Raw genomic sequence first — 16,992 nt, forward strand, 5'->3', positions numbered from 1 at the left:
CAAAAGTATTTGAAAAGGTCTTATATAGTCGCATTAAAACATATTTGGACACTGTAAATTTCCTTTATGAAAAACAATATGGTTTTCAACCCCAATCAAACACACTTTCGGCAACAATTGATATAGTAACAAGAATAAAAGTTAACATAGACAATAAGCAAATAGCATTGGGCATCTTCATAGACTTAAAAAAAGCATTTGACACCGTCAGTCACAGCCTGCTTATACAAAAACTACGAGCGTTAGGTATTGCTGGTACTGCATTAGATATACTTAAATCATACCTCACAAATCGACACCAAATAGTTAAAATTCAGAACCATCAAAGCGAGCTAAAAGCGATAACATGTGGCGTCCCTCAAGGCTCAATTTTAGGACCGTTACTGTTCCTTATTTACATTAATAACATAAACGAACTTGGCCTTAAAGGTGACATTACACTATATGCAGACGATACAAGCCTCTTTTATTTTGGAAACTCTATCAGCAGTGTTATAAATGATGCGCAAAATGATCTGGACCTATTAAACACGTGGTTTCAATGTAACCTATTAACTATCAACATCTCGAAAACGAACTATATAATTTTTGCAGCCAAAAATAAAAAAATACCGGAATTTCAACCTCTTAAAATAAACAACGTAGCCATTCAAAAAGTAGAAAAAGAAAAATATCTTGGGTTAATACTGGATAAAAACTTAAATTGGAAGCCACATATTGATAAAGTAAAATCCAAACTGACGTCATTAAGTGGGGCCTTGCGGAGCTTTGCAAAAAATATTCCAACTCAAGTACGGTACACCATATATAACTCGCTTATAAAACCGCACATAGACTACTTAATTGAAGTGTGGGGTACTGCCGTTAAAACTAATCTTGAAGCACTGCAAATTGCCCAGAATAAACTCATAAAAGTGCTATTTCAATATCATTATCTCACTCCAACAAAAACCTTATATAGTGAAACGAAACTCTTGAATATAAATCAAACCTATGTGTACTATAACTGCCTATTAGTAAGAAAAATACTTAAAAACGATATACGAACTCAATTAAACTTCACTAGGAAGCACCATGTGCAAAGAATGAAATTACGTAATGCCAACGACTTAATTTTACGTCCATCGCGAACAAACTACGGGCGAAAAAGTATTTTATACGAAGGTGCTCAATTGTTTAACAAACTTCCTATAGTTATTAAAGAAACAAAATCAATGTCCCATTTTAAATCCTTGCTTAAAAATCACGTTTTAAAGAATTTCTAAATTAAAATATTGCTATATGCACCTAATACTTACTTGTATATAATTTCATAAATCGAACTTATCACTGCAGCCATAAAATATACAATTCAATAAACATAATTAAGATACAATGACATAATAGTATGTATTTAAAATATATTTATAGACCTAAGTAACGCAACTTACCTATGTTATACTCAACTACGCTCAGTGTATGCATGCCACATCTAGTATTAACCTTTCTGTGTACCCAATTGTAAACTTGTTTCGCATAGATACTCGTGCGTTATCGCCGCCCGCTTTGCGGGCGGTCGGTTATTAATAAGTATTTTGTAAAACTACCTGTTTTAGTTAAGTTAAATGAAATATTTAAGTTATTTGTGCGCTCTAAACAAAATTTAATATACTGTTTTGTATTTATCTCGATAAGTGAATTGTAAATTCTTATGAGAATAAATGATCTTAAACCTACTTAAGCTGTTGCTTTTCCGTATGAAATAAAATATAATAAAATAATAGTACATTGTGCAACGAGAAGGGTAAGTGAAATTTTGGATACGAGGGAATTAAAGGCCCGAGTTTGCAATATTCTTACCCCCGGAGTTACACACAATGTTTTTCATTATACTTGCGAAGAAAAAATTCTTAAATACGGTGACATATCAAACATTCGTACGCCATTTTGTAATTTCTTGAGAGGTTAGGCACGGAAGGAACAGACTTATGAAATCGTTATTTGTGCAACAAGAGAGGAAAGTTAGTTTTTCTTGCGAATGTTAATTTTGAGTCCCGAGTAAGCGAAAGATTCTATAATTGAATCACGAGCGAAAACACGAGATGTAAAATAACTTTGCTCCCGTGTAACACATACAACTTTTCACCTCAGTACAGTGAGAACATATTAAAGGTTAAAAAAATTCAACGAGTAAAGTTTTTATTCCTGTATTCATGGCCTTCACTAAATTAAAAAGCTACTTTGTCTCACTCCCTGGAGTGACGAAAGTAGGCTTTTTCGAGTTGCTGAGGTGAAAAAATATTTTACAGTACATATGGTGTGACTTTTCTGCACTAGTGCGTAAATTAGCATATTATGTAACCATGTCGAAAATTTAAAGGTCATATGTACGGTAAAACGTTGTATCATACATGTGAATTTCCTATTTTTCGCACTTGTATCGTAAATAACTATTAAACGGCTGTTAAATTAATAAAATTAAATACGTAATTTTAAACATAAACATAAATATTAAATTATAAACATCAGTATTTTTAAAGTAAAACAAATTTATGCTACTTGGTTTGTATGATTAAGTGACATTATTAATAAAAATAATCGGACAGACAGATGGACATGACGAATCTATAAGGGGTCCGTTTTTTTGCCATTTGGCTACGGAAGCCTAAAAAGCTATACGGAGTTGTAGCATTTGTTTCAAAGTCTTTAACTCCCGCGGGAACATATAGGCCTTTGTCATTCAGTGCTCCTGCATGAAATAAGATCTTTTTCGAACAAGTGTGATGAAAAATTCATCGTACTATACGTGGTTACCGGCTCTACTATACATGTACAAACACATTGTATATTGGGACCTCAAATAGGAAACACAAAGCGAACGCCATAAAGTCAACAAGGTTTCGTTTTATGGCCGGTTTCCGTTTTAAGATGTTTTGCGTGGCTTCTTGTTCGTCTTAAAGTGAACGGTCCCAACCAAAAGTCCCTAATTGCATAAATGTAACTAAACAAAAATCTACCTTTTCTCGATACAACACAGGTCGCACGTGGCTTTGGACTTACGGTGGCGTAAGTAATTGGTGAGTTTAGGTTGTCGCCTGGCGACACTTAGAGTTCCGGAGGTTTTGGGGCTTCGGGCTGCACAATGTTCGGAAAGCGGACTCGGGGCCGGTGGGGGTGGGGGGGATGGACGCGGTCGTAACTAGGAAGTGTGTGTTGAGGTCGAGCCCACCTTGAGGTAGTGCGTGTGCAGGAGGTGCGCCCCCGCGTGCACGGCGGCCTCCTCGGAGTCGTGCTGGGCGAGCAGCAGCGCGGGCAGGGCGGCGAGCGCGGGCGGCGCGGCGGCGGCGGGCGCGGCGCCGGCGCACAGCACGCCGCGCAGGCGCCGCACGCACCACACGCGCGCGCGCCACGCTGCACGACAAGCGTACCGACGGTCAACACATCGCGCATCACTAACTACCGACACTCGCCGACAAACAACAACTGATCTGTCCGAGGACATTAAGATGTTTACACAGGCATGCACGAATAAACGGTCTGTACCGGTCTAGATTGAGGTAAAATAATTGTAACACTGTAAATTTTTAGCAAGGGCCGGTCTAACAGCCGTCACGCTATCCACCGACGGACACGAGAATACAAACCGGTTTAGATAGTATACGTACACAGAGTGGGCATCTGAGCACAAGTGGCTAGCGCCTCGGCCAGGCGCGGCGCCATCTGGTGGTCGTTGGAGATGGTCGCGAGCACCGGCCCGTCGAGCAGCCGCCACGCTAGCTCCACCGACGGCCGGGAGAGCACGAACCGGTCCGAACCGGTTTCCTGTAACAAATTTAGCTTTTAATTGACAAGTGAGATTGAACATAACTTCACTAGATTTTAAAGCGTGACAATCAACGTCAATTACACTGATGAGAGCGAAAATTGAAAATATGTAATATTAAATCTGCTTAAGTTATATAACTTAGTTATATTGAGTATATTTTTATTATAATAATATTAAATTAAATTTGTACGAAAAAGAGAAAATCTAAAGGATTCATCATTTTTAAAAGATGCAGCGTTAGTGGAGTATAATATATATTTTAACACGTTGTGACACGTGCAAATAATTAAAATATATATTATACTCCACTAACGCTGCAGCTATAGATTTTCTCTTTTTCGTACAAATTTAAACTTTAACATAATAAAATTTGCAATACATTGCGTCTAAGAATACAAATCAAAACACAAGCTATTATTAAAACTCGCTGAACAAATGTTGGTTAGTTTCAGGAGTACAGCCTGCAGTTTAATTTGTTGCCACTATTACAGGTCACACCCGTTATATCCAATTTTGTGTATACAAATTTGAAACTATTATTTCTAGAATATTTTTTATTGTTCCTAATTTACACAAAAATCATCCTAAATGTGATCTACGTAATAGCAACAGATAGGTAGGAACAGAAGCAAATTGGATCGCATATGCCGACTTTTCCCCTCCTTTTTTGGGGATTAGCCAGAAGTTAGTCTTGTAGCTAGTGCATCCGCTCAGCTTTGTATGATCCAAGGAATAATATTGCTAAACGGTATCACCTGAGACCAAAGTGCATACTCACTTCACTTACTTCGCCTACTAACAGGTAAATCGCGAATTTATTATGGTTTATCGATGCCTACTCACATCACTAGATTATCGACATTAAATGTTGATTATTGCCCATCACTTTTCTGTCTGTGTACATATTTAGAAACGACCCCGCCCCTAAAATTAGTGTGATAAGGACAACTGCAGCTTAGGCGAAAAATCCTCCGTAAAAATCTCATAAATCGAGGTTTCGTACTCGACTGTTTCCTCCTCCAAAACTTAACTAATCGTAACCTGGAAATATAAATGATTATGAAATTATCTGTGTCGGACTGTTTTGCTTTTTTGATATCAGTTTTGAATACCACGCTTCTCTTTGCGGCATAGTCAATTAGGCCGTTTTTGGCCACCTTTGAAGGGCTCTAGCGCTTTGAAAAATAAAAATATCAAAAAACTCAAAACAGACCGACACAGATATTGGTAATATTAATCTGTGTTCAAAAAATCATTGCTCTAGCTTCAAAAACCAAGGAGGAAACAGTCGAGTACGTTTGTATGGAGAAATGACCACTCCTGTTGGCTCTTAATGTTAAATATTAAGATGTTGCTACATGTGAGTATTTATGTTGTTATTAGTATAGTTATAGCTGTTGGTTCTCCATGTTAAATAAATAAATAAAAAGTAGTTGTTAATCCATTAGTTGTGTATATGAGATACGTACATATAGAGGTACCTTTGGTATTATGGGGCAAGCGGAGAACCTCCAACCCCAGCCGTTTACGGAGCTGTCACTCTTGAATCGCCACCTCAATTCGTCACCTGCAAAATATAACATCACATCACTTATTGTTTAGGAATATACTAAACATCTAGCAACATTATCCGTCAAATTTACGTTCTGTTAATCACCGCATTTTCCACCCTTCAAAACTGCATTCAGTCATTTCCCAGATATTGAGAATACCACTTGACAAAAACCTATCATGGCCGGTGCATCTTGCCTGCATTTGATTTTATTTTAAACTCAAAATATCAAACCCTTTCGACTACGAGCCTAGTGCATTTTATTTTGTTGTGTGGACTGACTGACATTGATTAGTGAGATAGAAGAAAAGCCAAGAAGATAATGATATGATAATTAACTCACTGACCAAAGGTACTCTTCAAACCCATTCTTATTTCCGTTTTTTCTTTATTCTGTTCCTAACACTTATAAATCGCTGTAGTAAATATATCACTTAAATTAATTAAGATTTAAATAGTACAAGCGGGAGTATAATTATCAAGCCAAAATAAGTTTTTGGAAAAAAAATCATTTTTGGTACAAGCTGTTATCGCTGACTGTACAACGACAGACAGACCGATAGACAACGGGACAGATGAAACTAAATAAAAGCTTGTAAAAAAGTGTTCATTTAGCTGTAATATGAGTGTGATCCTACAGCTACACAGAACAGGTATGTAACTCACCCGGTACTATGATCTCGTCCTCCCAGTCGGACGGGTCCCGTCCGGAACGAGTGGCTATGACTCGTCCGGCAGCGTCCGAGATCGTCAGCGGATCGTTCCGTCTTTCCGTTGAGCAGCCTTGCTCGAACACCACGCGGAGCGATACAGCTCCCGGTATCTTCACCACGCCTGGTACATAAGTAATATAATGTCAGCACTTCCACGTAATTTCAATAAAATCAGAGCACTCATGTGACAAGTATAATCTGGCAAACCAATTTGCCACTATAAAAGGCGGTTTTTACGTAGTGTGGAAAAATGAACGTTAATAAGAATATTTGCAAGCTTTGCTCAGCTCGTGACAATCGCTTGCTAGTGCTACAAAGCGAGCACCGACGTTAATTCGCATTTTTTGCGGAGTCCAGATCCAAAGGCGACACACGAAGGCCAATAATTAAGCGTCAGTGCGTCAATCTGTCCGTCAGCAGGTCATCGTGTGTGTGTATTTTTCTATAGGTTCCGCAGGAGCAAAGTCACCTGATATATCGGTGTTGTCGGAGTAGGGGTGCGGGCTCTCGACGGTGACGGGGCGCGGCAGCGGCCGCTGCGGGCCGGCGCACGCCTCCTCCAGCTCGCACACGCACAGCTCCACCACCATGTCGGCCACGGCCGGCTTGCGGCCGCACAGAGCTGACGACAGGTTGACATCGATTCATTTTAGGAAGTCATGCGCCTAGTCTATCAGTATCTATGTGGGCCTTCACCAATGTTTTCGCAACTACGTGTACTAGTCCAGTTGGCAACAGTTGTGGCCAAGATAAAAGATATTGCCGTTGCGATTATTCCACTTCTAGCATTATCTTATTTGTCAAAAACAAAAAAAAAGCATGTGCGAGAAAGATATAATAAGATAAATAGTGTGAAATCAGCCAATATCATCGAAGATGACGACATTGTTGTACCATATCATAAAAACTGGGTACGCCATGTAGAGTACAGACTTACACATAAGCACATCAGTGATAGTTTTAGCAGCGTTATTTGCGTCCGGTATTCGTCCGGCAGACGCCAGCTTCAGTAGATCGACTAGAGCCCGCGCGTCCGTTTCGCCCAGTTGCGACGTAAAATCGTCCAGAGCCATCTGAAACAATCAGCGAATTTATTTTATAATTTTTAATAATATTAAATAAGACAAACTATCAACAGTTATCATTACATAATTGAGAGTGTAGCGTGAGAATTAGGGGGCAGCACAGTCGCCTTTCGTTTACAGGCGCGAAGTGAGAACATCAAGTATATTAGTATTCGATTTATACTACAAGGTGACAGACCCTCCAACCCTATATATAAACATAACAAGGCATCTATAGTCTGACAAACCAATTTTCTCAATAGGAAAAGGTCACCAATTATTAGTAGCGGCGGCGACAGAGACCACGCTCGACATCATCACGGCGGACGGTCGAGACGATATTACCCGCGCTCGGCGGACTGCTCGCACCGTTTACTAACGACCGGGACTGAAATATTAGTGGAAAGTGGTCTTACCTTGGGCGCCTCCGCCTGCTGCACGGTCATGGTGGCGGCGGCCACGGACACCGCGCTCGACGACATAACGGCAGACTGCCGAGGTGACATCGAGCCGCTCAGCGGACTGCTTGCACCGCTCTGTGACGACAAGGATGAGAATATTATGAAAACGAACATAATTTGCACTATGTCTATTGTAGTGTTATTACTTATTACTAAGAATAGCTTCTGATCAACAGTTTTACATAGGCCAACTTAAGATCGTATGCTTTCGTCTTCGTATAGTGTGTCTAGTTCCTAATAATAAATACTCGTAGTATTAACTGATTTCCTTTAATTCTTGTGACTTCTCAAAAAAATCTTGAAGGTACCCTAATTTTCTGTGAGTCGGAGCCATTTTCATATCTTACCTAGGTATATACTTATCTTCTGAAAGTTGCTAAAATGTACCAATGTCCGACGGTGATTGTAGTATATCATTACCTGTAAGGTGGTGCGGTCAGCGGGCGCCTCGCCCCCTCCCGTGCGAGCATCGGCGTCCGTGTCCTCGATGTCCACTCCGGCGACCACGGGCGCGCCGGTCGGCAGGCTTCGTGCCGGAGCCTGCGCTAGCGGTGTATCTCACCTGTAACGTGGTGCGGTCAGCGGGCGCCTCGCCCCCTCCCGTGCGAGCGTCGGCGTCCGTGTCCTCGTCTTCGATGTCCATTCCGGCGACCACGGGCGCACCGCTCGCGCAGGCTTCGTGGGTGCGGAGAGCCTCCACTAGCAAGCTTCGGGCCTAGCCAAACCAAACAAACAATGTAATTATTAGTATTGTGAATCTGTACTTTGTAGTCTCAGGTCTTGCTGCTGAGTACAGATCTGAGGAAATTAATTCGGGAATATAGCAATGACAGATTTAAGTTTGGGTATTATCTAATGTCAAGTTAAACATACCTGGGTAATATGAAGTCCCAGTAAAATAAGTGATAGTGCGTGCTGAACAGCCACCGGCGGTTCGAGCGCCAAAGCTGCGGCGGCCAAAGACGGTATCGGCTCTTGCCGTTCTTCTACCATGGTCTCCTCAGAGTATAGACCTGTGAAGGTGATGATTCTTGTTTATTACGTGCGCATTTACAACCCAAGATCAAGCTTCGTGCATTGCGACAAGGTTTATGATTACGCGCGCGTTTATGATAGGCGTTCGAAGGGTTAAAGTGTTGTATTCTGAATTAAAAGTAGTGGTGTCGACTTCGGTAAAATCTGGTGGTATTTTCCTCGTGGGTGGTATGAAAAGCAGTATATGGCTTATGGTAGAAAAAATGTTATCATTCACTTGAATCTCTCACTATTCTCGGAATTGTATTGTGTTCTTCACTTCGTTTAGGATTCCTCGCCCTTTGACATAAAAGTCTACTCTTATAAATAAATAGAGTGAAATAAACAGTAAAGTGAAAAATCCATCAAATTATTTCTTCCCCCTCCTCGTCCCGGGCATTTGGTGACGGACGCACGTATAGTGGAGTGGCCGAAGCCCGTGGGCGGTGTACCGACCTAGCGCGGTGGCGCCCAGCGGGTCCCGCAGCACCGGGAAGGCGAGCGGCTCTTGCACGGGCGCGCGCGGCTCGGCGGCGGGCGCGCGCAGCGACCACGCCACCGAGTGGCTGGAGCCGGCGGCGGCGCGCTGCACGCCCTCCACGCCGGCCACCAGCGCCGGCCGCCGGTTCACGCACGTCGTGCCGTTGCCCTGCTGGCCGTGGTCGTTGTCGCCCCAGGCCCACACCTGCAACCCATCGATCATTAATCACCTACATTATTGTTGAACCTTGGAAGTACGAGTAGCTACTTGCTAGCTGAGGATTTGTTTTAAACGTACGACCTTGGGAGTCCGTTTAATTGAATCCGAAGCCAGCACGTAGCCTTCCAGCCGAATCATATACAGTGCTTTTCTCAAAAATGGTGCAAGAAATATACCGAAATCTTGTTTCTCGCGTTGTCCCGGCATTTTACCGGAGCCTAGGGTCCGCTTGACAACTAATCCCAAGATTTGGCGTAGGCACTAGTTTTTATGAAAGCGACTGCCATCTGACCTTCCAACCCAGAGGATAAACTAGGCCTTATTGGGATTAAAGCTTAATTCATATAGAATTGGCACATAATTAGCAATGTTTAAAAAATAATAATTCCATGGCGGGAAAAAAATTGACAGTTACAGTTCAATCACCTTCACAGTATTAATGGTAAAAATATTATTTTTCTAGCTTTATGCATTTTAAAGTTTTCGATCATGAAAATTGAGAACAGGAGATTGATTGTGCATAAATACTTCAAAAACTCTTATTGATCCTGGACGAAGACAGCTAAGTCGCTTAAGATGATAAAAGCTAGTATTTGTAGGGTCATAAAACGTTACAAGGAGACTCTATCAGCCGACAGGAAAATACAAACTAATCGGAGGTCTGGGACAAATAACAAGATTTTGGGAAAAAGTCCCAAGGTCACTCAAACAAAATTCAGGACGGTCTAATTACGATTTATCCCAAAAATTCAAAGAAACTTCTAGAAAGATAAAGATGATTCACCTCAGAGGTGGCTATAAGAGCTATCGAGCAATAAAACAGCCAAATCGGACTGTTAAACAGATCCGACAAGCTAAAACACTAGCTCGACTATTGTACGACCCAGTATTGACAATATTCGAAGGTTGCTTGTAGTTGGACGACAAGACATTATGTAAAACTCGATTTTAATCAACTACTCGGTTCGAAGTTTTATATGGCCAATAATAGAGGTAATGTACCCGAAAAATATAATAGTACGTGGACCCACGATAGTACGTGGACCCACGATAGTACGTGGACGTCGCAGCCTAAAAATCTACACACTCGGAACTCACTTTCGCAACAAATCGTGATATACCTGGTTGTCGGCAGTGACGGCAAGGCAGTGTAGAGCACCGACCGCCACGTGAACAACCCTTTGCCCGCGCAGCGCTTCTACAATGGTTGGCTTCCGTACGTGGACGTCACAACCGTGCCCCAGTCGGAAATAGTCGCCCTTGCCCCATGTCCACACCTGTTGAGAAGAGAGAACATTTAAATAAGGTTCAATATAGAAGGGCTAGCATGGGGCGGTTTATGTCTCTTCGAGTATCAAAGATTAGATTAGCGCGCTTGACAAAAGTTACAGCATAACTGGTCCGTACAGCTCCATCCTTATCAGCTGTCAAATTTACGAGTACAATATTTTACACCAGTATGCACTATTATTAGTTTGTTTTATTTTATTCGGAAAACCAACAGCTTAAGTAAACTAAAACTAGATTAACATAAATATGTATGTATTCCTTTGTCTATATTTTTTTCTGAGGAAGAATAAAATACTTACTTCTCCATCTCTAGTCAAAGCGAGACTGAACTGCGCGCCGCACTCCACTTGGACTACACCGAGCGTATTCAGCCGCTCGATGTTCATCGGTAACGCGCAACCGTCCGAGCCCCCGCGTCCTAGAACAAGCACATTCAACCGTTCTCACCCAAGACTACTCGGTCGGAGCAAATGAAGAGACCAGGACAAAACGATCATATCGATCTTATGGTTTTCGATAAATTTAAAAGATTTACTAACAAATAAAAATAAGGATATTTGGCGGTTATCTCACTAATGCCATTTCACACGCCGCTCCTGTGTGTGAGATAAACAGCGATATGCGTGTATATAATACAGCTCGCACGTTGTAGCGGCGAGCGGTAAGTATTATAGTTTGTGCCTTGGACTCATCAATTGTTTAACACTTCTGAACCTTCGCACCAATTAAATGTTTAATAGAAGAAACCAAATACAAATTGAGTTAACATTTTAATTCATATATATATGATATATAAGTGAGTTTTCAAATTAGTTTTAAGTACTATAACATTTGTTTTTTACTATATTTCACTAAAATAACTAGACGTTACTTTTCATAGCAAAGACAAGTGTAATGTTTTAGCTCCTGCTACTAAACACTGCTTAATTAATATATCTAACATATACCGAAAAAGCTGACGATGAACACGAACAATCAAATAAAAGAAAAAAATCAACCACTACAATATTTAGCATAAGAAGAACACATTGAACGTATAGAAGTGATATTAATACCAGAAATGATAAAGAGAATGACCACCAGACTTATTTATTGTATACGATCATCATTTCATTTGCGCAATTAAATTGTTTCAGTACTTTTAAGCTATTTGCTGTACATATATCGAAGCGGCGACGATGTTCACAAATATCTGAACGCCTCTATTACCAAGACGTAATGGAAAATCTTCAGATATTTTTGAACACCTTGCCTCGCCCGATATATTTGATGGCACCTGGGATGCATTATTCTTATGCTTCATGTACGGTAGCAATTTAACGAAAGCAGTGCATTCAAAAATGAAGGTGTTTTCGCAGCCATAGGACCGTACTACACGAGAGGTATGTTAAAGAAATTTGAAAAATATTTATTATCTTGTACTGGATAAGAAGACATAATGTGCACAGTCAAAGAAAGAATCATCTAAAACTTTGGAATTTTATTTGACAGAATTCTCCAAGTTTGCACTAGGGTAGGCAACATGTAAAGCCGATCGCGCAGTGTATTACGGGCCTAGAATGGATGGAAGATTTACCTAATTTACCGAAATCCCCGTCGCCCCACGAGAAAACCTTGCCGCACGCCGTCAGCGCCAGCGTCTGCGCGTCGCGCGACCCGCACGCCACTTGCACCACGCGCACGTTCTGGAGAGCTTCCACCTGAAAACGAGTAGTTTAGAAGTTCGCTGCGAACAGAGGTCTCACGATTCATCTAAATAACTTTTTTTCTTAATTTAGCTATAGACACGGAACAGTTTAATTAATAAGCATGGCATGGAATAATAGTATTTACAAATAATTATGACACAAAAATAAATAAATATTACATAAAGAGTACCTATCAAACTGCTGTATAAGTAACTTTTTGACTAACAAATAGTTGCCAAATGTAAATACACAAATGTACAACCCTAGTTGAATGTATAAGACATCACTACGGCCCACCATTTTACTCATTTGATTCCGCAGTCGGGAGCTTTTAATCCGTATCCCTTTGTCATTGTCACTCTACTTATGATCCAAAGTCTCATTCAGGCGGCGCGAGGAGTTGCACGGGCCTCAATGTAGCAACACGTGCATTAGGGATTGCAATCCGGTCCGGCGGATCCGGTAATCCGGCCGGATCCGGCACTTTTCAGGAGCTACCGGATCCGGCCCGGATCCGGTCAAATAAAAAAAACGCCTAAATACAGCATGCATTGTGCGGTTAAGATGAGGAAAAGGCGACGGATGAGAGGTATGAAGTTGAACAGAGCATAAAACGAATGAAAAAGTTTAAATTTAGTTAAATAAAAATATATTTATTATGACGATGACTGGGAACAGAAGTTGCCTTTCATGTTGGTGGCACGATCTGACGATTACATAAATACTGTAATAGAAGGAAAAATTAAACGATGGAGATGCCATGGAAGGCATTTGTAATTTATGCTAAAGAGAAGAAAAGTTTGTCATAATGTTGTGATAGGACGTTAAAAGTAAACAAATGAGCAGGATTAAGTTGGCGGTACTCAACCGACTAGAGTTGGGCTAATCAATATGTGTTACATGTGTGAATGAATATATGATTGTAAGTTTGTATTGTAAATGAATGTATGAAATGAAATGATAGCATTGATAATCTTTAGTTTACTTCGATTTTATATATATATGATAAAATATTGTTTATTTTCTATTCAAATTTGAGAGAGAATCTTTTGTATTTACAATTTCATCCAATCTTATGCAATCTCCTTCATGGTACATGCTACTCTACGTCTAGCCAATTCTTTATTTGATCCATGTAAGTTTTCTTAGGGAGTCCCTTTCCGCGATGGATTTCAAACCTACACTATTATTTTTCGCATGAGATCGTCGTGTCGTGTTCCATTCCCTATAATTTGACCAATATAATTTTATGTAAATTAAAAAAAAGTTAATTTTTTTAAATCATACAGTCTACTACTTTCATGGGCAAAAAATGAGGGAAAATTTAATATCATTTTGGTTAATAGTAAAATATCTTATTTTCTTACTAGAATGGATGTCAACGTTACAAAGAATTCAATCAAGGAACAGTTACGAAAACTTGTCTTTTCAAGGAGTTCCAATTCCCACCTCACATCCCATTACCGGGCTTTGGAAACTAATCAAATTTATAATTGTAAACGAAAATTTGAGCACTTGTGAATGATTATATATAATAAATGACCAATTTCATATTTTGGTTTTTAAGTGATATGGACAATGTCACACTTTTTACTACTAAGGGTTATTTTATTGTGAAGAAGTTATTTATTAACTTCAAATTATAGATTTAGGAATACGTATTACGCAAAAAAACTAGAAAAACATGTCATTTAATTAACTTTGATATCCCTATACCAAACCGGATCCGGTCCGGCCGGATCCGGCCGGGTTATGGTACAAATCCGGCCGGATCCGGCCGGATTCAAAATCAATCCGGTTTGCAATCCCTAACGTGCATGCAAGTACTCGTTACGGTGCTTGAACCATGTAAAAAAATCGACATTCGAAGTTTTATAATATCTTATCTATCGCTAAAGATACACATAAAGACGGGCATTTTTTTAGGAAAACTTGAGTTTAAGCAGATATAACAAAACACATCCTCATTATTTTTCCTGCTCTCAAGCATATACTCAAACCAGCCTAATGGCTGGCTTGCAAGTGGCTCGAGCATCACTTTCTATAGGAGTTAGAAAATGTTGTCACTTTTTAGTACTTTGGAGGACAATTCTCCCAATAGGCTGAGTTTGGGCAGCTAAAACAAAAATACATATCCGTTATTTTAGACTACTCTATAACATATATAAATCAAATCGGAACCGGACAGTTGGGTACATTTCCTTGTGAGCCAACTCACCAGCTTGGGCACCAGCTGCGTCGCGTCGTCGCCGTGCCCCAGCCGGCCGTACTCGCCCACGCCCCACGTGTACAGGTGCCCGCGCGCCGTCACGCACGCGCTGTGCGCCGACCCGCACGCTATGGATACCACGCGTTCGCCAGCTAGAGATTCTATCAGCTTGGGCACTTCTAGAGTTTGTTTGTTGCCATGTCCGAGCTTGCCGTCTTCACCTTCGCCCCAGGAGTACACCTGAAAAAAAAATAGTGTATCTTTTGTCACCGCGAATATTGTTGGCATTGTCAGAGCTCAAACTATTTTATCACACTCTTAGGTCTCGCTCTCTCCTTGGTACGCTCTCTTTTGTTGCCCACACTTAGGCCTTGGTCTCTCTTTGATTTTGAACGAATGAATTAATTAATGATGGTTTTATTCGAAACAGACATACACAAAAATGTTAACATAGACTTAAATCTAGGTAAATTAGTGCTGCGTGTGGTTCCAACAAAGGATATCACTCATATGTCGCAGCACACGAGCAGTGTTACGGCGCTGATTTTCAATGTATCCATTGACACGTAAAACAAACGCAAAACAACACCGAACATAAAAACACAACTGAAGCAGAATACAACAGAAAGTGCAGTTGACATTGTGCAATTAGAGTTTAGATCTGGCATTTCTAATTGGTGGCGGGAGATTGTTCCAGCACCGCGTGGCTGCGTACCGGAAGCTACCACGGACACTAGCTGGCTTGTGTCTTGGACAGATGAGGCGGGGAGCTTGCCTTACGTGTTTACGGGAGAGCGTAAGACTTTCGTAGAGGTACGATGGTTGTTAGCTCATCATAATCCCGAACAAGAGTGAAGCAAAATGTAATTATCTACGGGTTCCACCTTAAGTATAGTGCCACTATTTAAAATAGGTATCACATGTGTTCTTGCTGGAATCGGAAAACAGAATCTGGCACAGACATTCCGAAATCTTTGTTGCTGAGGTTTTATTCGTCATCGTAGAGTTCTAGTTGCCGACTTACTTTCCCATCGGCGGTGAGGGCGAGCGCGTGCTTGCCGCCCGAGTGCACGGCGACGCGGCGCACGAGCACGTGCGACAGGTGCGGGTTGGCGCGCGGCGCAGACACATTGTTGCTGTGGCCCAGCCCCAGGCGGCCGTTGGTGCCCTCGCCGCACGCGTACAGCTGGAAATGTCACACACCGCTATTTTTACTTGACTAGACAAAGGAGCAGATCGGTGGTTTAGCTACGGTGTACAGTCTATCTATTGTACATGCAGCGAGTAGCATGTTTAGGAACGTGAGCTTGTGGCATCGTGGTGACTGCGGTATAATGCAGTTCGTGAATCTTGCGACAAGAGCACGTACAGTCAGCATCATTAGAATTTGGCGACCTTGCCTATCTATTTGACTCTGACTGTACCAGTTCAGCTCAAGAAACCCATACGATCTGCACACCTGCAGAAACAACAAGCGCATATACTTGCGTATTCAACTTGTCCAAGTCAGGGATCGAATATCAGTATATTTTTCATACAAATTAAACGGTATTCAATTTCGGTATCTCGGTTGTTTATTTATATTTTTGCATTTCACTTAGGTAAATCTGATAATTCATTGTTCTTATCTAAATACCATTCTAGAATATCAAAGAAATATTTGGAATGCTACGTGATTTATCGATTTTTAGTTAGACTCCCAAACTTTAAGCCGAATTCTCAGCCAGCAAGTAGCTACAACCGAGCCTCGACAACAATGTACCCATGTCCTACTCACTTTCCCATCGTGCGACACGATAAACAGCGTCTTTGAGCCACCGGCGATGTGCACGGGCTTGAGTGCGCTGAGGCCGGGAGAGAACACGGGCACCTTCACTTTGGAGCCTTTCACGCCACCCAACTGGTCTTTGTCGTTGAGGCCCCACACGTAAACCTATAATGAAAAAAATACTTTGAATTCAGAGCAGCAAAGCACAGTTTTGACCAATCGCGGTAGATAAATATCTATCTGATAGATTTTAACACGCATGCGATTTTAAGTTTTACAACCAATTCAACCGATTGATCTAATACCAATGTGCAACACGCAAAGTAACGATAATCTAAATGGACCTTAACTTGACTTTTTGGGTTTTATGTTAAGTTTGTGATATTTACCTTTGGGCAGTCGGCGGGCATCACAGGGGGGTTGTTATCTACGGACACCGCTCCCGTTGGGTTGTCTTTCTCCATCCAATCATCTGCTATGAAGTTCATGCTCTGGAAATAAAAGAATATATTTATGTCAGCGATCGGATTATTTAATTAATAACGTCCTAAAATGAGTAAAATCTGCGTGACGGCCAAGTGGCCGAATTTGTATGTATGTATATCCATTTCTGTGACACGCCCTACGGCCCAAACAGCTAGAAGATTTTAGACACATGCGGTCTTGTTGAATTTTAAACTTTTTTTCTTACCATAGCAATATGGGTATCAAATTAGAGCTAGTGAAAA

General features: G+C 41.0%; 1 protein-coding gene across 1 annotated transcript in view; it reads right to left on the reverse strand.

Moving 5' to 3' along the window:
- LOC133524232 (probable E3 ubiquitin-protein ligase HERC2) overlaps positions 1-16,992 on the reverse strand; it is a 115,857-nt gene that overhangs the window by 29,403 nt on the left and 69,462 nt on the right. The window contains exons 54-70 of the mRNA XM_061860135.1: positions 16,654-16,755; positions 16,274-16,429; positions 15,521-15,682; positions 14,506-14,736; positions 12,176-12,299; positions 10,899-11,017; positions 10,431-10,586; positions 9,066-9,294; positions 8,469-8,608; positions 8,158-8,310; positions 7,551-7,670; positions 7,008-7,143; positions 6,540-6,692; positions 6,024-6,191; positions 5,275-5,372; positions 3,645-3,801; positions 3,209-3,390 (exon numbers count right to left, since the gene is read on the reverse strand). Coding sequence (XP_061716119.1) covers positions 3,209-3,390; positions 3,645-3,801; positions 5,275-5,372; positions 6,024-6,191; positions 6,540-6,692; positions 7,008-7,143; positions 7,551-7,670; positions 8,158-8,310; positions 8,469-8,608; positions 9,066-9,294; positions 10,431-10,586; positions 10,899-11,017; positions 12,176-12,299; positions 14,506-14,736; positions 15,521-15,682; positions 16,274-16,429; positions 16,654-16,755 — 2,586 coding nt within the window. The remainder of the gene's footprint in view (positions 1-3,208; positions 3,391-3,644; positions 3,802-5,274; positions 5,373-6,023; positions 6,192-6,539; positions 6,693-7,007; positions 7,144-7,550; positions 7,671-8,157; positions 8,311-8,468; positions 8,609-9,065; positions 9,295-10,430; positions 10,587-10,898; positions 11,018-12,175; positions 12,300-14,505; positions 14,737-15,520; positions 15,683-16,273; positions 16,430-16,653; positions 16,756-16,992) is intronic.

Source organism: Cydia pomonella, chromosome 1 (assembly GCF_033807575.1).
Source record: "Cydia pomonella isolate Wapato2018A chromosome 1, ilCydPomo1, whole genome shotgun sequence".
In the NCBI taxonomy this organism is placed as follows: domain Eukaryota; kingdom Metazoa; phylum Arthropoda; class Insecta; order Lepidoptera; family Tortricidae; genus Cydia; species Cydia pomonella.